Source organism: Myodes glareolus, chromosome 9, assembly GCF_982192425.1.
Source record: "Myodes glareolus chromosome 9, mMyoGla1.1, whole genome shotgun sequence".
Lineage (NCBI taxonomy): Eukaryota > Metazoa > Chordata > Mammalia > Rodentia > Cricetidae > Myodes > Myodes glareolus.
The window spans coordinates 23183581-23209382 of NC_142034.1; the positions used below are offsets into that span (position 1 = coordinate 23183581).

The 25802-nt window shown below is 43.0% G+C and overlaps 5 protein-coding genes across 5 annotated transcripts; all 5 read left to right on the forward strand.

Moving 5' to 3' along the window:
* Nucleotides 1-999: 999 nt before the first annotated feature.
* LOC148120797 (keratin-associated protein 2-1-like) lies at nucleotides 1000-1774 on the forward strand. The gene has a single exon (XM_087910007.1). It carries the CDS (start codon nucleotides 1037-1039, stop codon nucleotides 1427-1429), a length of 393 nt encoding a protein of 130 aa, XP_087766133.1. The 5' UTR covers nucleotides 1000-1036; the 3' UTR covers nucleotides 1430-1774.
* A 2951-nt stretch (nucleotides 1775-4725) lies between these two features.
* On the forward strand, nucleotides 4726-5390 carry LOC148120798 (keratin-associated protein 2-1-like). The gene has a single exon (XM_087910006.1). It carries the CDS (start codon nucleotides 4761-4763, stop codon nucleotides 5151-5153), a length of 393 nt encoding a protein of 130 aa, XP_087766132.1. The 5' UTR covers nucleotides 4726-4760; the 3' UTR covers nucleotides 5154-5390.
* Nucleotides 5391-11757: 6367 nt separating this feature from the next.
* On the forward strand, nucleotides 11758-12427 carry LOC125410853 (keratin-associated protein 2-1-like). Its single transcript, XM_048450601.3, has one exon. It carries the CDS (start codon nucleotides 11795-11797, stop codon nucleotides 12185-12187), a length of 393 nt encoding a protein of 130 aa, XP_048306558.3. The 5' UTR covers nucleotides 11758-11794; the 3' UTR covers nucleotides 12188-12427.
* Nucleotides 12428-16577: 4150 nt separating this feature from the next.
* On the forward strand, nucleotides 16578-17300 carry LOC146893288 (keratin-associated protein 9-3-like). The gene has a single exon (XM_085695780.2). It carries the CDS (start codon nucleotides 16593-16595, stop codon nucleotides 17007-17009), a length of 417 nt encoding a protein of 138 aa, XP_085551906.2. The 5' UTR covers nucleotides 16578-16592; the 3' UTR covers nucleotides 17010-17300.
* A 6228-nt stretch (nucleotides 17301-23528) lies between these two features.
* LOC146893287 (keratin-associated protein 1-1-like) lies at nucleotides 23529-24307 on the forward strand. Its single transcript, XM_085694464.2, has one exon. The coding sequence runs from the start codon at nucleotides 23548-23550 to the stop codon at nucleotides 23977-23979; it is 432 nt and encodes a 143-aa protein (XP_085550590.2). The 5' UTR covers nucleotides 23529-23547; the 3' UTR covers nucleotides 23980-24307.
* Nucleotides 24308-25802: the final 1495 nt, after the last annotated feature.

The window sequence follows — 25802 nt, forward strand, 5'->3', positions numbered from 1 at the left end:
TGTTTTGGTGTGTATGTGGAGGTCAGAGGACAACTTGTAGGAATCTGTTTTCTCTTTCCACTATGTGGGCCCTGGGGGGAATTGAACTCGGGCTGTCAGGCTTGGCAGCAGGAGCGTTTGCCCAGGGAGCCATCTCACCAGCCCTACAGCAGATTTCAAAGAACATAACATGCAGTGTTTATGTCATACTTAGAAAGCAAGAAATACAGCAATCATAGATTCAAGACAGGCATGAATAAGATCACTTGGTTTAACCTTACTGACCTTTGAAAAGTTCTTCATCTTTAATTGCTTTCAGTTTAATCTTGTCTCCCCACAAATTGTGACTACAAAATGTGATAAGAAATTTCGGGGCTTAGTTTTCCCTCTCCATCCCCCGAATCGCCCTATTCACATAGTAAGTGCCAAATGAGAGGTTGTGAGTTATAGGACAACTCAGGTTCCTTTCTTAAAAGCCACTCTGATGCTTTGGTGATTACCCCTCCACAAGCAAGGCAATTGGCTATTTTTCAGACGCCTTGGGCCATATTTTCCATAACAGAAGAGACACACAGATACTTTTATGAGCCATCTTGGCTCTTCAGGAATTGTTACTTTGTCTGAATGCCAATCAGACACCCGGCTTGTGACTCATGTGCATCGTAGCTTCAGACCTCGTCAGAGACTGTGAACATGGGGAAAGTGACATCTGAGTGTGCCCTTCAAATTTTCTGTCTGTCACATGGCCTAGCCTGGGAGGATTGACTGGCAGGTGAGCAATTGTTCTGTGATACAAACTATCAGGTATTCATTCCAAGGGAAAAAGTAGAGGGGTGGAAAGAAAAGCATCCTTGCATATACTGGAATTGTTGCCTGGCAACTGAATCCAGGCTTCTCTTTTCATTGGGTAACCACAAGTTCAGGAAATAGCCCTGTGTCCTTAGGATCATCAGCACTGGCCAGGTATATAAAGGGACCCAACCCAGAGGGCACATCACACCTGAGAACACCCAACTGCTCTCCACTCCTCAGCCTTACTCCAGCCCAGACACCCACCATGACCGGCTCCTGCTGTGGCTCCTTCTCCTCCCAGAGCTGTGGAGGCTGCTGCCAGCCCTGCTGCTGCCGCGACCCCTGCTGCTGCCGCCCAGTGTCCTGCCAGACCACAGTGTGCCGCCCTGTGACCTGCGTGCCCCACTTCACCAGGCCCATCTGTGAGCCCTGCCCCCGCCCCATCTGCTGTGACCCCTGCAGCCTGCAGCAGGGCTGCTGCCGCCCCATCACCTGCTGCCCCACCTCTTGCACAGCTGTGGTCTGCAGACCCTGCTGCTGGGCTTCCACCTGCTGCCAGCCCATCTCTGTGCAGGCTCCCTGCTGCAGGCCCCCCTGCTGCCAGCCTGCCCCCTGCCGCACCACCTGCAGGACCTCCCCCTGCAACACCTGCTGCTGAGCCATCTAATACACAACTTTTCAGATGAACAGAACTCTCCCTACTCCTGCTGGAGCGGACAAGAGACGCCACCTTTACAACCATCTTGTTCTTCCACAACTATCAAATTTCCCACATACATGCAGCTGGTCATCTGCATGCCTCTAGACCCATCCTAGCTCCCATCAGCTTAATTCTTGGCCTCAAAAACATCTCTAAACAAAGATGAAGCTCTTTAACAAAGCTTGATCCCATTGAGTTCCTGTAATTTTCTATTTCAGGGTTCAGATTGAATATATTTTCAGCATGATAGTTTTAGCCTATGATTTTGCATGATTAAAAAAATAAAACTTTATTCCTGGTGAAGCACATATGCTTTTTGTATTCTTTCTTGATATTCACAACCTCATTTGCGGAATAAATTGCAGTGTTCAGAATGAGAAGAATCTAGGGCAAATGTTTCTAAAGGACGCACTTTGAACTCTCCCCGCCAGAGCTTCTGCGGTGCATCATCTGTGATTGTAAAAAGAATTCAAATGTTTCAGATAATTTGGCTGATGGGCTTTTGTATTTAAAGACACAGAATTTTGTGGTGAAGGGACAGAAACACTGATTCAGAGCTTTGTGAATTTGACTTATGAGTGGTCCGTTAATATTTTCGCATATACACATAAGAAAAGGAAGAAAACTCAAGCTGCAGCCCCATTTGCTTCCCATCATAGAAAGCTATGCAATGATCATATTAACTAGAACCCAGGAGCACCCTCACCACGGAATTCCTCTGTGTTTACCAGATCAGCCACTCCGTCATCTCCCGAGTCAGGACCACTATGGCACTTAGGTTTCCAATGCGGATGCTGATGAGAAGGCCAAAACTACAGCCTTGATTAGAACCCCACATACAGTCACTGAAATAGTGCCACTGTGAGTGACATGATGCTCACATTAATCCTTGTGGGACGGCTTCCTGCTGTTAGATATCTGTCAGGACAATAAGGAAGACTTCTGTGTTTTGCTCATTCGTTTGTTCATTTTGGTTTTATTTTATTTATTCCTTTTTTTTCTTGAATAAAGCTCTCTACCACATAAGTCATTATAGAGAAAGGACGGGCACAAATGAATTATAAAACAAGGGCTAAACATTGTGCCATAAACTGTTTGAGTCTCTAGAATCTAATCTAAATGAGTCTTTTGAATGTGAAGGGGAGGAACTGGACTGGTTTTGTTCAAAATTGGGTTTTGATTCATCAGCATAATATTTGGCACATAGAATAGAATAGATGGTATTGAGAATAAATAAGCACCAAGGAGGCGAGGAGAGAAAACATCATCTCTCTAGCCCCACTCACTTCATTTTTTAGATGTGTACTTTCTATAACGCCAAACAGGTTCATCGCACACTGTCTCAACAGGAAGCCATGTGTACAGAGTGTTCTGTGGCTAGGAACCTTTAGGGACCATCTGATAGCAGTACATCTTTAGTATGTGTACAGTGACCGTTGTTTCTCATCAGACCTTCGGTTAACAAATCCCATTTCTTTGCTTTGCAATGCTAGGGATGGAGCTTAGGAACACTAAGAAAGTGATCTACCACTGAGCTGTATCTCTCCCTCTGTGAGTCAAATTTCTCTGTGTGTCTCTTTGCTCCTCACTTAAAAAGAAAAGAATCTCTAACTACCTCTGCTTTTCTTCCCTCACCATTTTCCATCTCAGACTTCTAGAAACATTCTTTGATCTTACTGCATTTTCTCAGAGAGATAACATTTTGTTTTCTTCCAAGCACTTTATTGTTGCTGATGCTTGTTAGTTTCCACAATGATTCTCAGCCCTGGTCAGCTAAAGTGGCTTCTATAGAGCTAGGTAACCTTATATGGAGCTAGGCAACCAGCATGATGAAAGAAAAGGCGTGAATGGGGGCCTTCGGCCACAGATCTAGAACAGAAGTCATTGTCGAGAAAGGCCAGACACAAGGGCTACAAAAGAGTGATGCCGTTCTTCTATAACGTCTGATAGTTTGAAGGAATTGAACATCACAGGTGATTCTGTTGGTGGAAATGAACTTGATGAAGCCTAATACACAGGGAGGTATTGGCAATACTAGACACAGACAAGATAGGACCAAAGCCCATTTGTCTTGGAACTATCTAGCACTGTTACACTGAGGGATGGAAGCCTCCCTGGATGGGTTCAGGTTCTTTGACTTCCTCGCATTTGGGGTGGCTTTGTTCAGAGTGTCCCATGACTATTTAATTATGCTCAAGTTCTTTGGAGGCATATTTGAGGAATTTTTAGAATTCCTAAATTATGTGGGACTCAATTCTTCCACTTCTTGGAGATATTTGGTAAGAGACAGAATGCATGTAGATGGCTCTAAAATGTCACATATAACAGTTGTGAAAGTAATATATCATTAAAATTTCTAAACAAAGTAAATATTCGATAATTTTCTGGTCATGTAGGCCTCATCATTCATTCTGCAGTTCATTGGACTCATAAGCAATACTGTGACACATATTTGGGGTCTGAGTATTGGCTGCCACATCTACAAATACATGGCATTAAGAAAGCAACTTACTTAGTCTGGTACAGGGAAATTGAAAAAAATTGAAAATAATCTCTACCTTGTATGAATTTATTAAAATAAATTGATCCATTTATTTAATTAAGCATGATGGTTGAAACAGTTGGAATTCAGTGGTACTAAGTAAAGACAGAAAGCAATAGACTTCCCCTTGACATAGAAAGGTGAAGACCCTGAAATCAGGGAATGTGTAACTAAGGCAAAAGCCGCTGAAGACGCAGGCCTATTAAGACGTGTTCCTGAAACTCCTGAAGGAGATGAAAAATTCCTTTCTTATTAATGTATTTTGACGTATTCGTACAGCATTCTTGCCTTGTTTCGTCGTGAGCAGTAGAGAAGGAACTACACAGCGATTTGCTGATTTCACTGCCACTGTTTGCAACTAACCCCAAGGGCATGGCTGCTCTGTTGCCACCAAAACACCAACTGGCAAAAGCATCATCAAACTATGAAGATAATTGGCGACTTTGAAGCTAGGGCCATTAAGTTCATATTTGAACCATAAATAGCAAAATATAATGAGTTGCCATTAAATCAGTGATACGAATCATCTTTTACAAGGACTTGAGCACCTAAAACATGTCAAGAGAACTAACTAACGCACCAATGACATTGCAGAAGAAATAAACCAAAACAAGGAAATGGCCTTGTGTCCTTAGGATCATCAGCATGGCCAGGTATATAAAGGGACCCAACCCAGAGGGCACATCACACCTGAGAACACCCAACTGCTCTCCACTCCTCAGTCCTACTCCAGCCCAGACACCCACCATGACCGGCTCCTGCTGTGGCTCCTTCTCCTCCCAGAGCTGTGGAGGCTGCTGCCAGCCCTGCTGCTGCCGCGACCCCTGCTGCTGCCGCCCAGTGTCCTGCCAGACCACAGTGTGCCGCCCTGTGACCTGCGTGCCCCACTTCACCAGGCCCATCTGTGAGCCCTGCCCCCGCCCCATCTGCTGTGACCCCTGCAGCCTGCAGCAGGGCTGCTGCCGCCCCATCACCTGCTGCCCCACCTCTTGCACAGCTGTGGTCTGCAGACCCTGCTGCTGGGCCTCCACCTGCTGCCAGCCCATCTCTGTGCAGGCTCCCTGCTGCAGGCCCCCCTGCTGCCAGCCTGCCCCCTGCCGCACCACCTGCAGGACCTCCCCCTGCAACACCTGCTGCTGAGCCCAATTAACCTTAGCATTAAAGACCCCAGGAGATGGCCAGATTCATGCTGCTGCCACTGAGGACATCATTTTAAAAAAAAACATTGCTTTTTCTTGACAAGTATGTTCTTCAAGTTGATTCAACCCATACAAGGATGATACCTTTTGGGACCCTCTTCTGATAAGGAACACTGCACCCTCTTTGAACTGTGATCTACTACTTACATCATACTGTCTGTTTTCTAATAAACTCAACATTCTCAGCTCAGAAATTATGGGTGTTGTGATCATTTCCTTTGGTCTGTGGTCTCAATCACCAGAGACTTGTTTTCAATATAAGACAGAGAATAATCTTAAATTGTTCTGAGAAAAGACTAAGGTCTGAGTTGTTCTCTTGGAACATTTTAAAGTGTCACTTGGGTTAGATCAGAATGGTGGCAGTTAGTCCCCACCTGTTCATCACATAATCCAAATTCCACCCTCATCGGCCTGTTAGGCAGCTGTGTCCAGGGGACACCTGCATGCCCAGGCTGGTGACTTGTCTCTTGTTTCCTGAGTGGACAGATTTTGGGATGTCATGAAAGTCTGCAAAGCAGAGATGAGAGAAACCCCAGGCTGCATCTGGTGAATCATTAGACAAAATAAGGCTAATGGATGCGGAATAAGTTGGCTATTTATAGGGATAAAATGTAAGTATATTATAGATGTCAACAAATTATCCCCAGAGGACAGACAATTCCCAAACTTCAACCTTGAAGTCAACACTTATCCTAGGCATGATAGAAGCCTATTCTCTCTGCATAAGTCACTACGTCTCTTTTGTTGTTGCCAGTGTGACTGCTGCTTTCAGTAAGCAATCTCCTTCTAATGTGCTTCTATGTGACCTTTAGAATGTTAGTGTCAGTGCCAGCTCCTATGGATATTAAGTCTTCAGCAACCTTTCAAGGCTGCTTACCTTTGTGCTCAGAAATTGCATGGTATTGATATTTTTCAAGCAGATCAATCACTGTCAATTGGCATGTCTTTATTGTACATCTGCTATAATCGAGGCCTTGAGTTCACTACACCGAAGAGTATATCCAGAATAAGACAAGGGACCGTGCTTGAAAGTGCATATACTGTGCATAGGGGGTGATACACAAATAAATTAACTGTCAAACTGCATACCACAAGTAGCATAAATATAAAGAATTAACAAAACCACCTGGGCAGGGTTGTCCAGGCTCAAGATCCCAGAGCTTGGGATGTCAAGGCAGAAAGATCACCACAACTTTGAGGATAATCTGGGCTATATATCAAAATCCTGACCAGTGTGTGGCGGGGGAGAAACCAGGCATGGTGGTACACAGCTGCAGTCCCAGCACTATGGAAATGGAAACAAGACAATCAGGGGTTCGAAGTCAATGTTGGCTACAGAGTTTGAGGTCTGCCTGGGCTGTATGAAACCCTGAGACCCTGTCATTCTTCCGCTGCTGCTCGAAGGGACAAAGGCAAGTGTGTGTGTGTGTGTGTGTGTGTGTGTGTGTGTGTGTGTGTGTGTGTGTGTTGTCGTGGGGGGAGCTTGGGAGAGAGCAGTAACACATGATTTAAATAAATAAAGATGATAAACCTACTATGAAATACTACGTGACTGTGCATAACAGATTCATATTATAAAGAAAGCTTTACTATATGAAGCCGCTTTGTGAGAAAAAATTTTCTTAAATAAACTATATCCGTTTGTGCCAAAGTTGTAATATTATACAAAATCTACTCATAGTCGATGATAGTATTCAGTTTCTTCTTTAGATTTTCTTAATTATATAATTTTTAAGTAAGCATGTGTTTTTACTATGAAATACAGTATCTAAAAGCCATTATGGGGATAAAGGAGAATAGAGAATAGAATTTATATGTTATGACATCAAGAGAGGGAACTATTTGAATGGGAGAGGAAAGACTGTAGTTAGAGCAAAGTATATAATAAATAAAATAAATTGATATATATGAAAATTCCACAATGGGCCCCATTTCCTGTGTGCAAACTAAAAAAGTTAAGTTTTTTTAAGAAAATGTTACTGTTTTAGAGAAAACACTTCAGTCCCCTTTCCAATATGTCCTGATTTCAAAACTTACCTTTTTATCAAAGTTTAATTGAATCTAAAGCAGTGATTTGAATTGTTAAAGAAAGCAGGGGTAGCACTTGATATGGTGGGGTTCTCTGATATTTTAAAAATGTAACCAGATTATAAAACATTGAATTTATCTTTTAACACTTGGAGATCATCTCAACTGTATAAACTATCTGCATTAATATGCTCCAAATTAAGAGTTTGGTACATTGTTAGTTATTCATGCTATACGTATTCACTATTGTTCTTATCCATCTGTGTGAATAATCAGGAATTTGAGAACAAAAGAAAATATTTCCCACACAAAATGTGTTCACAATGCTGACGCTGAACGGTAGTGTTAAATGAAGTCCTAAGATTTGCCCACCACCAGTAGGAAACTTTCTAAATTCTTTCTAAACATATTTTAAAGACTTTGTCTTAGGACCCCAGTCCGTTGCTGGGCTGGGAGTTACAGTAACACATACCGTGCACAGCTCTCCCACACACGTGCCCTGTCCACTCAGCAGCAGTCTGGGTCCCCTGACCAATGACCTAGAAAGAGTGCTGCATCTTCCTTACAGGTGCTTCCATGTTGTTTGATGATATTAAGAAAATCCATCTCGAAATATTCGTCGTGTTTGATGTGCACACTGTGGTGGCTGAGCAGAGAACTGGCCCATATCAAACATGCTAACTTCGTTCTAAGTTCAAATTTTAAAGTCTATTATTTATCAAGTCATATAACCTGTGTGTGTGTGCATGTTTATGAGGGGCATGAACATGTGAGGCACCTGTGTGTCCACGCATGCGCAGGCCAGAAAGCAACCTTGAATGTCACTTCTTTGGGGGGGAAGGGTGTCACTTCTTTGGTATGATCCAGCACTGGTTTAGGTAACCTGGCTGGCCAGGTAACCCAGGGGGTCTGTCTGTCCCTTCCTCCCTGGAACAGGATTATGACCATATACCACCACACCTTCCTTTTAAAAATATGAATTCTGGGAATTTATCCAAGGTTCTGATTTTGACTAAATGAAGCACTTTACCCATTAAATAATCTCCCTTCCCAATAATATAATCTTTGAAAATACCTTTTTTTTTTTAGATAGCATCTCACTTCACAGTTCAGACTCTCCTCAGACTAAAACACTCATGCTTCAGCACCCTGAGTACTTAGATTACAAGCCAGCAAAGCCAGCTAAAATACATTTATTCATTGGGTGTGGAATTTCCCTCTGTATGCTGTGATTACCATTAATGAATAAAGAAACTGCTTTGGACCTGTAGCAGGGCAGAAGTTGGGTAGGCAGGAAAAACTAAGCTGAATGCTGGGAGGAAGAAGGGTAGAGTCAGAAAGAAGACATGGAGCCGCTGGAGATAGATGCTGGGAACTTTACCAGTAAGCCACAACCACGTGGCAATAAACAGATTAATAGGAATAAGTTAAATTAATATGAGTTAGCCAATAAGAAGCTAGAGTTAATGGGCCAAGCGGTGATTTAATTAATACAGTTTCTGTGTGATTATTTCAGGGCTGAGCAGTCGGGCGGCTGGGAACCAACAAGCAGCACCCTCCAACATTCGTCTAACAAAAATAAGACACTAAGTGTGGCTTTGCTTAGTCCTTGGACAAGAATGAGCTCATTTAATCCTCATGACAATTCAGATTGTCAATTATATGACCCAAGGACGCAAAGCCAGTGAGTGGCAGAGCCTCATGTGAGTGTTGAGTGTTACAGGATAAGTGGGTTCAGAAAACTGCAACCGTTCCGATGCCAGTACCAGAGCAAGCAGTTGAGTCCTCACAGCCCTGAGTGATGGATAATGGGAACAGGAGCGCATATGTCCTCTCTGATAATGAGGATGGACTAGGGAGCCAGGATAAGTATGCTACAGTAGACAAACATCTGAAGAGTTTACTGAGCTATTCTCAGACTCTATCCCTGTGGGTCTTTATATAAGAGTCAGAAAAAGTTCCTATGGGACAACTGATGAGGAGCATATGTAGCAGATTCGTCTTGCTAAGTTGGTACTTTGTGTCTTTGGAGGAGATTCCCATTGCAAAAGGAAAAAGTTTAACCGTGAGATTCCACAGCAACATGAAATCTGATTATCAATATGCACCAAATATTTAACTGTTTATTTAGGTTACTGATTTGAGAAGGAGGAAGAGGAGGAAAGAAGAGGAAGAAGGAGGAGGAGAAGAAAAAGAAGAGGAAGAAGAAGACATATCATGTCTATGAGCAAAAGAAAGAACCTGAAACATGTGAAGCATTGTTATCCATGAGCCGTGTCTACATCTCTCCCTCTATCTCCCAGGTTGTGGTATCACACTCAGTGAATCCACATCGCTTCTTTTGTTTGGTTGGGTTTTTTTTTCTTATTTTGAGGTAGTGTCTCACATAGCCCATGCTGACTTTGAACGTGCTGTGTAGCTGAAGATTACTCTGTTCTCCAGATCCTATAGTCTCCACTCTCCATGTACTGGGATATAGCTGTGTACCACTATGCCTCGTATATGTAGCCCTGGGTTTGGTAAGCTCTAGGCAAGCATGCTACCAACGGCACTACAGTTCCTTTAAAAGTAGCAAAATTATGTTTTAATTACCACTAAGGTGACTTTAGATCCTGGAGCCCGAGGCACATTAGTGTGTGTGGCAGGGTGGAGGCGGGCAGACATTCTAAAATAATCTACATGCTGCCTGTGAAGTTATAGGAGGGTTTGCAAAGCAGGGAAGTAAGAAGGCCCTTCCTGAAGAAGCATGCCCAGTGTGTCTTGAGCAGAGACACAGAATTGCAAATGTAGGGCACCCTTCCTGTGTGCCCCACAACAGCTATATTGAATACCCTTGTAGTCTAGAGTAAGGAAGCTTCCATCATTTCGCTTGATGACAGTCATGGGGAATCTCCCACAGCATTTGGGCTGGGGAGATGGCTCGGTAAGTAAAATGCTTGTCACACAAGCATCAACATGAGTTTGGACCTCCGGCACCGATATAAAAACTATGTACCTGTAACCCCAGTTTTATGAGGAGGTAGGGACAGGTGGACCTGTGAAGTTTGCTGGTCAGGCAATTTGTCTGAATTAGTGAGCTTCAGGTTCAGGTAAGAGATCGTGTCTCCAAAAGTAAGGGGAAGCACAAAGCGGGAAACATGGGCCCATTGACTGGACATGTGGCTTCCATATGTACACCTACACATTCATACACACGTGTGAACACATATACTCATATATACACTAACACATACATACAAAAGCCACATTTCCAGTTAGGCATGATGGTGTATATCTGTAATCCCAGCATTTGGGCAGCTGGAGGCAAGAAGATCATGAGTTCGAGACTAGCCTGGGCTACATAATGGGTCCTGCCTCGAACAAAATCTGATTTATCGATAAAAATTAGTTCCCTGTGACCAGAAGCATCAGAGCTGGACACGTCCTGAACTAAAGAGAAGAAAGATGCACAGTGACTTTAGAGGCTTTCTTTTAATACATTTACAATATATTAATACAATACAATAATAACATTTACAAAAAAATGAACTTTGGAAGACTACAGAGATAACTCAATATTTAAGAGCACTTACTATGAGCAGAAGACCCAGGTTCGATTCCCAGCACCCATGTGGTGACTCACAGCTGTCTGTAACTCCAGTTCCAGGGCACCCAACGCCCTCTTCTGACCTCTGAGAGCACGAGGCATGTACATGGTACATATGTACACATAGGCAAAACACTCATGCATAGAAAATAAAATCAAACGCATCTAAAAATTACCTTTTTAATTATTCTGTGTATGAGCTGCTGCTCTGACAAGAGGATTTATAGAATCTTATACTTAGTGGTAAATAAATGTATTCCTAATGAATCCCCTAGAACAACACGTCTAGTGCCTGTTTCATTAGGTGCTTCCGGCATAGAATCCAGTCAAGGATCTGCGTACCTCACTATACTCAATTATGTTGAAAACTGAGTTCTGCCATGGCCATTTGCTCCAGATTTATCTTAAGGCTGATAATTGAAATGAGGCCAAGAGACGGTGGGAGGAGCCAGGGAAGACAGGTCCACAGGTCGGATAAGAAAGTCCTGGTGTTCCATTACACAAAGGGTGACTGCAGTTAACAATATTGTATAATCAAAACTAGAAGGCAGAGCTAGGAATGTTTCAGCCCAGTGGAATGTTAAAAGTCTGAGGTGATGATGGGAACCTGCCTCCGGAATGGACGAATACACGGCGGGTGACCACAACCTCACGCTCATCTCCATAAACCCGAGAATTCATTTTCTGTCAAATCGCACTCTGTCATCTCATGGCTGTGATTTTCAAGTTTTTGCAATGAACAGTGTGTATAAGATGTTCATATTTAAGGATTTAATAGGAATCATTTAATGAGATCATGACTCAACCATTAGTCAAACAGACGTTGACTTAATCAGTCGAAAGATAAACAAGAGGGGTCATCAGCACTGGCCAGGTATATAAAGGGACCCAACCCAGAGGGCACATCACACCTGAGAACACCCAACTGCTCTCCACTCCTCAGCCCTACTCCAGACCAGACACCCACCATGACCGGCTCCTGCTGTGGCTCCTTCTCCTCCCAGAGCTGTGGAGGCTGCTGCCAGCCCTGCTGCTGCCGCGACCCCTGCTGCTGCCGCCCAGTATCCTGCCAGACCACAGTGTGCCGCCCTGTGACCTGCGTGCCCCACTTCACCAGGCCCATCTGTGAGCCCTGCCCCCGCCCCATCTGCTGTGACCCCTGCAGCCTGCAGCAGGGCTGCTGCCGCCCCATCACCTGCTGCCCCACCTCTTGCACAGCTGTGGTCTGCAGACCCTGCTGCTGGGCCTCCACCTGCTGCCAGCCCATCTCTGTGCAGGCTCCCTGCTGCAGGCCCCCCTGCTGCCAGCCTGCCCCCTGCCGCACCACCTGCAGGACCTCCCCCTGCAACACCTGCTGGTGAGCAGTGAGCTGAGCACCTGGGGCAAACAGCCACCCTGTGGAAAATAGTCATGCTCCTATTTCTCTCTCTAACCTCCTGCCCTGAGGCACCGATGCCCTAAATAGACCAGCTCGTGAATGGAGGCCTGGAGCCTTCTATTAAGACTCGTGCAACTCTTTGTAACAATCTTTGTCCTTCTTTCCTTCTTGGGTCTAAAGTCTTTGAACATGTTTATTATTTTAATAAATTTCTCTTCTTTGGTTTCACAAATCATTACTTTGCTCTTACTTACTTGTGCCTTTTAAATGATTTTAATATATTCTTTGAGGACTTGCTACACATTTACAACTCATGCTGATTAGGTCTATCTCCCACAATCCCCCTTCAACTCCTTCCAGACCATCCTCCCCTCCCCCAACCATTACCCTCTAACAACTTCATGCCTCCTTTTTGTTAACCCACTGAGTCCAATCCGTGCTACATGTATTTGCATAGGTAGCGGGTCTTTCACTGGAGCATGGACCACCAACCACAGGAGAGGAGTCTGTTTTCTTCAAATTTGTTTTTTTAAAATTAAATCTCAAAGAAAATGTTTTTGTTTTTGTTTTTTGAGACAGGGCTTCTCTGTGTAGCTTTGGAGCCTGTCCTGGAACTCACTCTGTAGACCAGGCTGGTATCGAACTCACAGAGATCTGCCTGCTCTGTCTTCTGAATGCTGGGGTTAAAGGCGTGCGCCACCATCTGGCTCAAAGAAATTTTTATTGCTTACCACCTGCAAGTCACAGACTTCACAGACTGCGAGAAACATTCAGTTGAGGTTTCAAGATTTCCCCCTTTGAAATCTCACAAGTTCACACCCCTCGATGGAAAGTCGTATGCAGTTAATGGCTGCTACTAAAAGAGAATCAAAATCTTCCCCATACACAGATTGCTGCTCATCCAATACCAAGTGGTCATCTCTAAAGCATACACACACAAGTAACACATGAATACATGTAATAATCATAAAGAAAAAGAAAAACTAAAATATGTCCTTTTCCTCTTTTTAAACTAATTTTATTTCATGTGTTTGGGTGTTTTGCATGTGTGTTTGCCTGTTCACCATGTGTGTGCCTGTCAGAAGGTCAGAAGAGGGCATGGGATTCCCTGGAACTGGAGTTAGAGGTGGTGATGTGTTGCCCTGCCAGTGCTGGGAGCTGAAGCCGGGTCCTCCGGAAGAGCAGTCAGTGCTCCTAACCACTGAGCAACCCCTCCAGCTTAAATTACTTAAATTTTTTTTCTTACATTAAAAGCCTCTGGGGAGATGAATCATATCTATCTTGATGCAATTAAATAGAATATGAGAAATAAAAGTGTACATATTATCACATAGTATCCACAAAGACATTACTATTTTCGGAAAGAATCAGAAAGTTTGGAAAATGTTAGTATCTTATATGAGGTAAGGTTTTGTTGCCCAGACTAGGAGAGCAGCTTTCTCATTGGTGGAAACAGTATAGACAAAAGTACGGAGGGAAGTAACTCAAGGGTCATCCGTACATTTTGGCTGGAGCACTGGGTCTATCAGAGCAACAGTAGAAGGACTAGGTAGAGACTCAATATGTTTTGCCTAGCAGCCTATGGCATTGGTAAGTAAGCGCTAAGGAGCTTACTTAAGCCATTTAAAGCCTTTAGTCCATATTGACATGACAGAAGTTGATCTGTGGTACTTTTTTCATGAAGGCAAAAAGGAGATGGCTCACTCAGTAAAAATGTTTGCCATACAAGAATGAGAATAAGAGTTCAAAGTTCATCACCCATGGCAAGGTGAAACATGATAGTATGGTAGTACAGACTTGTAATCCCAGTACTGGGGTAGGTACAGTCTGATCAGCAAACCCCAGGACCCCACGAGGGACTCTGTCTCGGAAAAAAAGACGAGGTTGAGTTCTGGCTTTCATATTCATGTGCATACACAAAATCCTGAACACATGTGTTCACACAAACAGAGAAAGAGAGAGAAATACACAATGAAGATGACGAACACAGAAAACCAGAAGGCACATTAAATTTAAAATGGGAGACAAGAAACAACTAGAAAGTAAATGTGACTGATTTCAAGTCTGGGCTAAACTTTTACGGTCTAAAAATGCTTGAAAGGATTTTTACCATTTTTATGCTTCTTCTCTTTGTGTTTTGGATTCTTGTCGGTAGTACATTCTATCCAACGCCTCATGTTTGTATTCCTGACCTGCTAAAAAAAAAAAAGTATTTAAAATAAAGGCGGTACACAAAGAGCTTTACTGGTTGGTACTCTCTGGACCTGGAAATCAGCGTGTTATGAAATGAAAAGAACTGATCTAGGAAAGGGAGAGGGGACTGTCATACCAGCTCTTCCCTCTGAGTACAAATGCTCATTTAACCTCTACGAATTTATTTGTTCCCGGAACATGCTGCTCTTTCACCAATTGATGCTGAGGAAAATGAAGTCATTCCTACCGCAGCACAAATGCTCTGGTCTAGGACTCTGAGACTGAAAGGCTCTGTTATTTAACTCCTCTCTTTAATTAGCTAATCCTGTTGATACCACACAGCTTCATGCACTAGAACAAAAGACGAAGCAGATAATTGCACTCTTTCTTTATAACCTTCCAGGAACGAAACGAGCTTGTGATACTTGTATTGAAAAGAGTATTGGCTTCTACACCTCAAATATTAAGTGGTCAAAAGATAAGTTATTAGCTTTTCTTTCCAGTATTCAGTGATTACACGTAACCGTTTTCAACTTCATGACTATCACCATGATTACCAGAGATCATACATCTTTACTGAAATTGGGATGTGTAATATTCCAACGTAATCTTACCTCTGTCCAGAACAGTATCCCCATCTCATAAAAGCCAACTTTGTGCCTGTACTCATAGGCATAGGTTCAATAAGCCTACCACAAGAAACAAAAATGACTTTGGGCCACTCCTCTTTCATCATGTCCCCTCATGCAATCCGAAACACTTAGCAGGAAAATTACATTGCTTTTTTGTTGACTACGAGGAATAACTTTAACTGTGTATTTGCTACGAGTTCTCCTAAATTGTTGCATCTGTGCCTACTAATACATATTGATAACCTATGCAAACATTACAAACCAGAAAAATAGTATTTCCTGATTCTCTTTGTCTCCTTGGCTCCTCTTTGTAAATTAAGCTGTTGTTCTCTGGTTCAATACTCTTTTTGCAGGGCATGTGGTTTAATAACATAAAATGACGTAAATTGAAAGCCTTTGAGGAACACTGCCCAAATGAACCACATAGTGTAGCAGGAGGGTCCGCTTGTTTTTTCCCGCCCCCTGGCTAGCTTACACCTGCGATAACCACGCAGAAAATGTATTATTTAAAACACTGCTTAGCTCACTAGCTCTAGCTTCTTATTGGCTAACTCTTACATCGTAATTTAACCCATTTCTATTAATCTATACATTGCCACGTAACAGTGGCTTACTGGCAAAGATTCAGCATGTCTGACTCTGGTGGCCCCATGGTGTCTCCCTGGCTCCGCCCTTTTTTCTCCCAGCATTCAGTTATGTCTTCCCTGCTTACCTAAGTTCTGCCCTCACAACAGGCCAAGGCAGTTTCTTTATTCATTAATGGTAATGATAACACACATAGGGGACTCCCACATCACAAATAGCATTAATTTTTGACTGTCATAAGGAAGCATAAATTTCACTTGACTGTTTTGTGGGTGCTTTGCCCTTACTGTTTACAAATTTTAGCTTCTTCTTTAAATTAAATTGGAGTGCAGCAGGGTTTTTTTGCACATACTCTCCTAAGTGATAAATAAATGTTTCCCCAAATATTAATGTCTTCAGTTTAGAAGGGCTCACAGAATCATGAAAAAAAATATCTGGAGAGATCTGTGAATTCCTCTTAATGTGTAACTCACCTTTCTATGTGTAGCTTTCTAGGAAATGGTGAGGAAACTGTGATCTTACCCATAAAATCAAAATAAAACGATAAAGATAGACTTCTTGAAGGACAACCCAGGGTCAATGATCTTTTTCTGAACATTTGAGATTTGGTGAGTATGTCCCCATAATTATAATTACAGGTGAGAGTCACTTTGTCAGGTGCTGTGACCACAAACACAAAACCGAGGCCAAGACTCAAGAGTAAATCATGACTCTGTTTGGACACAAAGCATCTAGCATGTCTACCACAGATGAACATATATGATGAGCATCAGCTGAGCAACAAGGAAGCAACCATTTAAAGATATGTTTAAAGAAACCCAGAAGGCCCAGAAAAGCTGGTTTTAAGAGTAACAAGAGAAAAATGTTACCTGTCGCAGAGTGATTACCCAAGGTGTATAAAAGGCAGCAGGCAGACTAAGCAGTCAGAATTCAGAAACTCTTCTCGACTACACAGCTCTCAAACCAGCACCTGACACCATGGCCTGCTGCGCTACTAGCTTCTGCGGCTTTCCCACATGCTCCACCGGTGGCACCTGTGGCTCTAGCTGCTGCCAGCCCAGCTGCTCCCAGTCCAGCTGCTGCCAGCCCAGCTGCTCCCAGTCCAGCTGCTGCCAGCCCAGCTGCTGCCAACCAAGCTGCTGTGGAACTGGCAGTGGCCTGGAGGGTGGCAGTGGTGGCGTGAGCTGCCGCGTTAGATGGTGCCGCCCAGACTGCCGCGTGGAGGGCACCTGCCTGCCCCCCTGCTGTGTGGTGAGCAGCACACCCCCAACCTGCTGCCAGCTACACCATGCCCAGGCCTCCTGCTGCCGCCCATCCTACTGTGGACAGTCCTGCTGCCGCCCAGCCTGCTGCTGCTACTGCTGTCCCCCCAGCTGCTCTGAGCCCACCTGTTGAAAACCTTCTGACAAGAATCTTGAGAAGACACCACTTCAAAATGAACTGACTAGAGCCCTAGAAACCTTCTGAATTTCAGTATTGATAACTCAGCTATTATCACAGCTACATAATTTCCCAGGAGGTAAATTCATTTATGGTGAAAGAGCCAACATCTTTGTTGGATTGAACATTGGCAGAAGCCCTGTAATGTGAAGAGGGGCATATAATATGTTACTATAAGTATTACGAGAAATATTTCAGTAGCTTATTGGGACTTGTATCTAATAAAAAGTATCTGATCTCTTCAATGGCAAAAAGTTATTGTCGATACTTTCTTTCCTTTGGAATTCGCTAATAATGCTGGGTATTGGAACTTTTTTTTAAAACTATGCTTGTTCTTTTAATAATCCTTTTTCTTTGTTTCCCATGAAATGGCCCATTATTTCTGCAACCGAAATGCAACATTGAAAAAGACAATAATTAGAACGCTCACCTGAACAAAGTGGTCTCAGTGTTACAAAAGGTCAATTTTACCAAGAGGAAGTTTGTATCATGTAGGAATCTGAGGTGTTCGCAAACCCTTCCAGTTACTCAAAAATGAGTCTCCATGTGATTCTTTCAAACATCAAAGGGTTGCTAAGGTGTAATGCAAAATGAAAGACCATCAACTCAAGACAGCAAAATAATAGCACTAGATGTTTCTAGTCATAGCTTGCAAGCCATGATCCATGACTCCTTGAGTAAGTCACTTCGCTTGCCTGAGCAACTATTTCTCATCTGAAAACTGAGTTAGGCGCCTTTCAGGGAGAGATGTGTAGGTAATCTAACAAACAGGTGACATGCTAGCATTGTCCTCAGACAGCTGAAAAGGAAAAGGACTCAATGCTCTATTAACATTATATACTTTATTATTGTCATGATCATTTGTGTTGTCAACCTCACACACTCTAGAATCACCGGGAAAGAGGAAATCTCAAATGAAGATATGCCTTGATCAGATTGTCCTGTGGGTCTGCCTGTAAGGAATTCTCTTGATCACTAATTGATGTAGGAGGATATGGTCCACTGTGGGCAGTATCAGCCCTAGGCAGGTGGTCCTGGGCTGTGTAAGAGAGAAATCTGAACCAGGTTGCAATCCCACAAAAAATGTAAGAAGGCTCCCTTTTCCCTTCATCTTCACCTGCACGGGTCAGTTATTTTCTTGATCTTAGCTATTCTGAATGGAGAGAAAAGAAATATTAAAGTAGTTTTAATTTGCATTTCTCTAACTGCGACAGATGTCAATGCTTTTAAAGATATTTCTTAGCCAATTTAAACTCACTTTTGAGAACTGTCTGTTCATATCTATAGTCCATTTTTTAAATTAGGTTATTTGTTTTCTTGGTTCTTTGCTTTTTTTAGTTCATTGTATATTCTGGTTGTTAATCCTAGATAGGAGTATGTTCTCAATATTCTACCCCTAAATGAAGAGCTCTAGGCAACCAATGACTCCTGAAAGAGAAAGAATCAATTTTCTTTGGGGACATTTCCCTGATAAGTCACTCAATCCCAAACAGTCAGCCCTAAACACAAGCACGTATCAGCAGCACTAGAGACTCAACGCAATAAGAGATAAATTATCTTTTAAAAGAAGAGGTTATGAATTGGGGTAGAGGAGGAGTTGGAGGAGAGAGGAGGATGGGTCGAAATGATGTTAATACAATATTACAATATTCATATATGAAATTTTCAAAAACTAAAAAGAATTAAATAAAAAAAAGACAACCCAGAACCAAAATAAAATAAAACTAACTAAGCATAGCTAATGAGCAAGCCAGTAAGCAACTTGGGTTGTTCCTGTGTGGCTTCTGCCTCAGTTTCTGCCCTGACTCCCCTCAGTGATAGACTGTGACTCAGAAGTACAAACAGAAATGAACACTTCCCTTCCTTCAGTCGCTTTTGGTCAGAGTCGTATGGGATATACATGTATATATGTTGCTTTTATTGGTTAATAAATAAAGAAACTGTTTTGGCCTGTGATGGGGTAGATTAGAGCTAGGCTGGGAAAACTAAACTGAATGCTGGGAGAAAGAAGGCAGAATTGTGAGACGCCATATAGGCACCAGAGGGGAAAGACACAAGCTGCCAGTTGGAACCTTGCCGGTAGACCTTAAGCCTCATGGTAAAATATAAGATAATGGAAATGGGTTAATCCTAGATGTAAAAGAGCTAACTAACAATAAGCTTAAGTGATTGGCCAAGCAGTGATTTAAATAGTATAGTTTCTGAGTGATTATTTCAGTTCTGGGTGGCCAGGAACTCCTCACAACAAATTGGTGCCCGACATGCCTCCTACTACAGATATAGTAGTCTTATCATGGCAGCAGCAAATCAAATCAGGATAGCCATCATTGTGAAGATTTTATAAGTTGCATTAGAACATTAACGAGGCCATGGTATCCTGCAATAAGACTGTCTCTATTCATCATGCCCAAGCTGAGAAAGCCAGGATGTTTGTTGTTGTTATCTCTGTTGGTAATGTCTTCTAACTAGGGATCTTCCACATGTACCTTGGAAAATGATGAAAGAGAATATACAGTCTACCAACGTGTAGTTTTGTTCCCATACAACTGCTGTGAAGCAGAACACAGAGCATAGTGTTGGCCACGTCTTCTCACCATTCTTCTTCTGGTCTCCAAAAGGTGATCTGTGGCAAAGCAAGCATGAGACACAAGATGTGCAATGGAACTTCCATTCCATGGGATGCAATCTTCTGTCATAGAAGTGACGTGCTGAACTACAGGTCACGATTAGCAGTGGCGAGCAAGTGATTATTGAAAGGTTATAGGCATTATAGGCTGTTCTGCTGAGGAGATTAAGAGGTTTTGATATCAGAGGTCTGAAATGTATCATGAGGTTGAGAAGATGGCACAGTGGGTAAGAGTGTTTGCTGTGAAAGGGAGAGGACCTCAGTTCAAATCCCCAGCGCCCACATGAAAAGCCAGGCATGGCCATGCATACTGGGAACCCCAGTGGGGAGCTGAGACAGACAGATCCCAGGAGCACTTTGGTCATCCAACCTAATCAACATACAGAGCTTTGGTTTCACTGAGAGATCTTGTCTCAGACAATAAAGTTGAGGAACTATCAAGATGGCTCGGTGTCACAAAATCTTAGCCACCCATTATCCCCAGAGCCCACACTAAGGAGGAAGAAAAGAACAGACTCCACAAAATTCTTCTCCTACTGCTGCATGCACTGCATGGTGTGTGCACACGCGCGCGCGCACACACACACACACACACACATCACCACCAACACCAACAACAACAACAATAATAAGAGCAATAGAGGAAGATCTCTCATATCCTCCTCTGGCCTTCTCCATATACACATACCTACTAGTGTGCACCCATACACTCCTGTGTGCATGGACCACACAACACACACACATACACAAAATGCACTAAATGTCACTTTAGTATACACTTTAAGACGGTTCTTTCATGGTATATGAGTTTAACCTCAATTTATAAAAAGTAAAGGAGTGAAGCTTCCTCTAATACTACTTCAACACAATTAGAAAACACCGCCTTGAAGCCAACATATTCCCAGGGAACACAGTTTATCAGACCTATCCTGCATTCGTATGAAGAATGGCAGGCTCCTTCTTCTATATGAACACAGTTCCACATTCAGGCATAACCTATATATCTGTGCTTAATAGGCTTACAACATGGTCAACATCCCAAATCCGAATAGATAGACTGGATAAAAAGGTTAAGAGTTGAGACATCTTTTTCTTAGAAGGACTTGAACTCAGAAGCATCAAAAGGATGTAGATTGGTATTTAAAAAAAACTCAAGAAAGACCTTATTACTTGATTAAGGCATGAAAGTCGGGGGTGAGAGGAAGTCCTTGAGGTTTACTTGTTGCCTGGTTGAGGTCCCTGGGATAGAACATGAAGCACAGAAGCATGGGTGCCCTAGGCAGGGATGGTACATTCATTTGGTTGGGGCATCGATTGGTCATACTTTTTCCTTCAGAAATAAGAGCGATTTAGATCAGACTGGCTTAGAACAGCAGTGTAATGAAGACGAAGAAAGTTGGAGAAGCCCCGGAACCAGGATCATGTAGTCTTACGCAGAAACCACTCTTTCTTTATTTAAATAACATTTCTTTCATTTGTTTTATGTACCAACGGCAGTTTCCCCTCCCTCCTCTCCTCTTGCTCCCCGCTTCCCACTTCCCCACTTCCCCATCCTCTCCTCCCCCTCTTCACTCTGAAAGGGGCAGGCCCTAAAACAAAGGGTCAAATATTCAAATATTCACAAATAACAGTCTAAAAGTTCCTTGCTCTTGTCATACAGGGGTGATCTGGGCCCTCCAAAATGAAGAAGTGAAAACTTAAGAGAATAAACAGAATAATTTTTTATAGCATTGATGACCAGACACCTGTATTTCCACTGAGCCACAGACACAAGCTCTTGGTATTTAAAAAGGATAGAAAATTCTACAAAGAGAAACATTATGAATAGTTTTATCTGTTTTGATGTCCATGAAAGAAAGAAACAAACTCAAGTGGTAGAGGAAAATGTCCGGTTATATCCCATTCTTGATTCATTTGAGGTTGGTAAGGGAGGGTTTGGATTCATCTTCACTTCATGGCGGAGAAGCATAATTCTCAAACTCCAAGTGACATTTTCCACTGCTTTATTCAATTTACTGTGTGTGCATCCACATGTACAGAGAGGTACGGTAGGAGGAGCTGGCTCCTCCTCCCACTGCAAGAGTCCCAGGGATCAAACTCAGGTCATCAGGCTTGCTGGCATGCTCTTTTATCTGCTGAGCCAGCTTGATGGCTCTTGAGCATTGTGTTTCATTGTTAGTAATTACCTAAGTCCATAATCATGAAAGTTGACTTAAATCTTGTACCGAAGGAGCTATTGAAAACAGTGCCAAGGGAGAAAAGGCAGAAACAATAATGCCATGCGCAATGCCATTATCTCCTGAGCCTTTTATCAACAATGTACCTCAACGCCTCGAATACCTGAGATCAGTATCTTTAGCACCAGGCATCCTGCTGAATTTGAATTTCAACATAAATTAAATAGCTCCTGAGATTGTTATCGCGACACCTGCACATTGCAAGCACCTGAGGTGAAGAACTAGCCAACCAAAGGAGCCGGGAAGAAGACTGGGGGGTAAGGTGCTTGCCACCTGAGTATGAGGGCTTCAGTCTGGCTCCCCGGATTTCATAAAGCCAGAGGGATCTGTAATCTCAGGCCATCTATAAAGAGATAGGAACTGGAGACAAGAAAATCCCCAGAAGCCTGCAGGTCAGCCAGCCTGGCCCATGCAGTGGAAAACAAAAGACCCTGTTTCAAACAAAGTGGAGGGAAAGGATCCACACCTGAGGCTGTCTTCTGAGCTCCACAGGAGCTCCATGGCACATACATGCACTCACTCACATGCATAAATGTGTACACTCACATAGAAAAAGAAAACTAAGTTTTATCCTCAGTCATATGGTAGACACTCGGACTTTAGATTCACCACTTGGTTTTTTTATGACCTTGGGGAGCCTTCCTTTCTTTCTTCCTTCCTTCCTCCCTTTCTTTCTTTTTATCCTTCTTCTTTCATTCCTTTCTCTCTTTTTTTATTTATTCTTTTCTCATACAATGCATCCTGACCCTCATTTCTTCTCCCTCTACCCTTCCCAGTCCCTCCTCCACCTTCCCCCTCCCCCAGATCCACTCCCCCTTTGTTTCCCTTGAGAAAACAGCAGGGAATAACAATGGTATAATAAGACTGGGCACAAACCTTCATATCAGGGTTGAAAGAAGCAACCCAGAAGAGGAAAAGGGTCCCAAGGGCAAGCAAAACAGTCGGAGACATGGCCACTCCCACTGTGAGGAGTCACACAAAACTTCCTAGTATTGAGAGCAGTAGTAGGACCCAGCTTTAGAAACACCACAAAAAGAAAATAAACTGATATTAGCTCTGGTCTGTTCTCTAGGTACATGATAAATGCTCAAAATAAACATTACTGGTAACCATCCAATCACATTTTCCAGGTGCAGAGGAGGAATCTCTTCTGTTCAATTGAACCCACTTTGCTTCCCAGTAAAAGGAAACAAAGGAATTAACCTCCCATGTGAGTGAGATTCAAGACCCAATTACAAGGGTCAACACTGAGTAATTTTGACTCTCCTTAAAGTAGGAGCAGTATTAGTCGATTATCCTTCGGCAATAGGGAAATTATAGCGAATATGGGTGATCCATGCTTATGCTTCCAATGAACACTAATTACTGCTTCGCTGTAGTTAAGAACCCTAATTGAATACCAAATAAAATAACCATTTACAGGCTTTCAGAAGACTGAACAAGTAACTCAGGAACAAACAATTATCATTTAGAGGAAAATTACATAAACATAAACAAGGAAGAGGCTTTGGAAATTAGGGAAACAGCAGCCAGGCAAGGATTATAAAAGGACCGGAGTGGTAGTCACTATCCAGACTCAAAAAATTTCTCCAAGCAAAGAAACCTTCAGCACAGAGCAACGTCTGACACCATGGCCTGCTGCGCTACTAGCTTCTGCGGCTTTCCCACATGCTCCACCGGTGGCACCTGTGGCTCCAGCTGCTGCCAGCCCAGCTGTTGTCAGCCCAGTTGCTGCCAGCCCAGCTGCTCCCAGTCCAGCTGCTGTCAACCCAGCTGCTGCCAACCAAGCTGCTGTGGAACCGGCAGTGGCCAGGAGGGTGGCAGTGGAGGCGTGAGCTGCCGCGTTAGATGGTGCCGCCCAGACTGCCGCGTGGAGGGCACCTGCCTGCCCCCCTGCTGCGTGGTGAGCAGCACACCCCCAACCTGCTGCCAGCTGCACCATGCCCAGGCCTCCTGCTGCCGCCCATCCTACTGTGGACAGTCCTGCTGCCGCCCAGCCTGCTGCTGCTACTGCTGCCCCCCCAGCTGCTCTGAGCCCAGCTGCTGCCAACCCACCTGTTAAGACCCAGGTTGCTGTTACCCAAAGATTCAACCTCAAGTCTGGGGCCACTAACTCATTCTTGAACTTTGATTTGGCTTATATTTGATGGGGAGGAGTCACCAAATAGCCACACAGAAATTTTTTCTAATACTGCAAAGATTTTGATATCCCTTATGAAAATAACAAAATCCAAATTTGACCCCAAAATTTGAAAATCAATTTTCCTTAGAATTGTCCCCATGGTAAAAAGGTTGGGGCTACCAAAACCATGGAAGAATCTTCGATGCTAAGATATTTTCCATTTTTCTTTCACTGTTCTGTATATTGCTCTTATGGGAAAAAAAGACTAATGTACCAAAGATAATAAATTATGTCTGTTGTCATATCAAAAAAACAGCTTCTTTTTACTTAGTGTGCAAATAATAGCGACTCTATAGAGCGACATAAAAAAATTCTGAGTTTGATTTTATACCTTTCTTTATTTGCTTGGGAATGAGGCATGCACGTGCCATGGCAAGAAAGTAGGGATCAGAAACAGTCTCTCCTTCCTCCCGATGGTTCTAAGGATTGGACTTGGGTCATCAGGCTTGGTGGAAGTGCCTCTACCCATTGAGCTATCTCGTCAGCCCATTTTATAGTCTTCTTACTGTTCTTCTTATTCTTTGTGAGGAAATGGGGTGAACTCCAATGGTGATTAAACCCCATACAAATCTGTAACACTTCCATGGTCTTGTTTCATTCTGTTGCTGTTATTAAATGCCCTGACCAAACACAACATGGAGAAGAAGAGGGCTGTTTGGCTTACACGTGCAGGTTACTGAGGGAAGTCAGGGCAAGAACCTGGAGTCGGGAATCATGGAGGGATGTTGCTTAGTGACTTGCTCTCTAGCTCACTTGCAGAGTCAGGTTTAGCTAGCTTTCTTATAAAACCAGGGCCATTGCCTAGGGATGGTGCTGCTCACAGTGAACTTAGCCATCCTCCATCAAATGATAAGCAAGACAGCTTCTTGCGGACAAATCTGAAAGATACTCACTTTGTTGAGAATCCCTTTCAGGATATTGTAGGCCTTGTCGTGTAGTAGGAGACTGTTTTTCATTTCCAGCTGCTCAGACCCAAATAATCACACAGAAACTATATTAATTACAATACTGTTTGTCCAATGGCCCATGCATATTTCTAACTAGCTCTTATATCTTAAATTAACCTATTTTATTAATTTGTGTATCACCATGATGCTGTGGCTTACCGGCAAGGTTCCGGTCTCTCCTTCAGCAGCTACATGGTGCCTCCTTGACTCTGCCTACTTTCTCTATATACCCCTTCTGACCTGGCTATATTCTGTCCTGCTATAGGCCAAAGCAACTTCTTTATTAACCAATGGTAATAAAATATATTCACAGCATACAGAGGGAAATTCCACATCATTGTCAGGTTGACAACTATCACTAACTAAGATACCCAGTATCTCTCAATCTTACCCAATGCTTTTGCAACTAAATGACATAGAAGCCACAATTGCAGAGCCTAAATGTGACTTACTTCCCCATCCACCAGAAGGAAGCTGTTTCAGGCAATCTTAAAACAGTGGTAACACGTGCTAACAAGCCACTCATTTCCATTTAATTAGAGTCTTGCAGGACAGAAAGGGATGGACAAGGGTAGCCAATCTCTCCCAAGAAAACCCTCACAAGAAAAAAGGAAATTTTAAAACTGTTTTTTATATAATTTCTAAATAGAAAGTGAAGATAACCAAGATTTTGCTCAATATTTACTCAAGACAGAGAGACAGACAGAGAGATGGGTGTTTAGGTAGGTAGGTAGGTAGGTAGGTAAGTAGATAGAT

Bases quoted from the DNA above. Each gene is read 5' to 3' on its own strand.
- LOC148120797 (XM_087910007.1), top strand. From the start codon at position 1,037: ATGACCGGCTCCTGCTGTGGCTCCTTCTCCTCCCAGAGCTGTGGAGGC.
- LOC148120798 (XM_087910006.1), top strand. From the start codon at position 4,761: ATGACCGGCTCCTGCTGTGGCTCCTTCTCCTCCCAGAGCTGTGGAGGC.
- LOC125410853 (XM_048450601.3), top strand. From the start codon at position 11,795: ATGACCGGCTCCTGCTGTGGCTCCTTCTCCTCCCAGAGCTGTGGAGGC.
- LOC146893288 (XM_085695780.2), top strand. From the start codon at position 16,593: ATGGCCTGCTGCGCTACTAGCTTCTGCGGCTTTCCCACATGCTCCACC.
- LOC146893287 (XM_085694464.2), top strand. From the start codon at position 23,548: ATGGCCTGCTGCGCTACTAGCTTCTGCGGCTTTCCCACATGCTCCACC.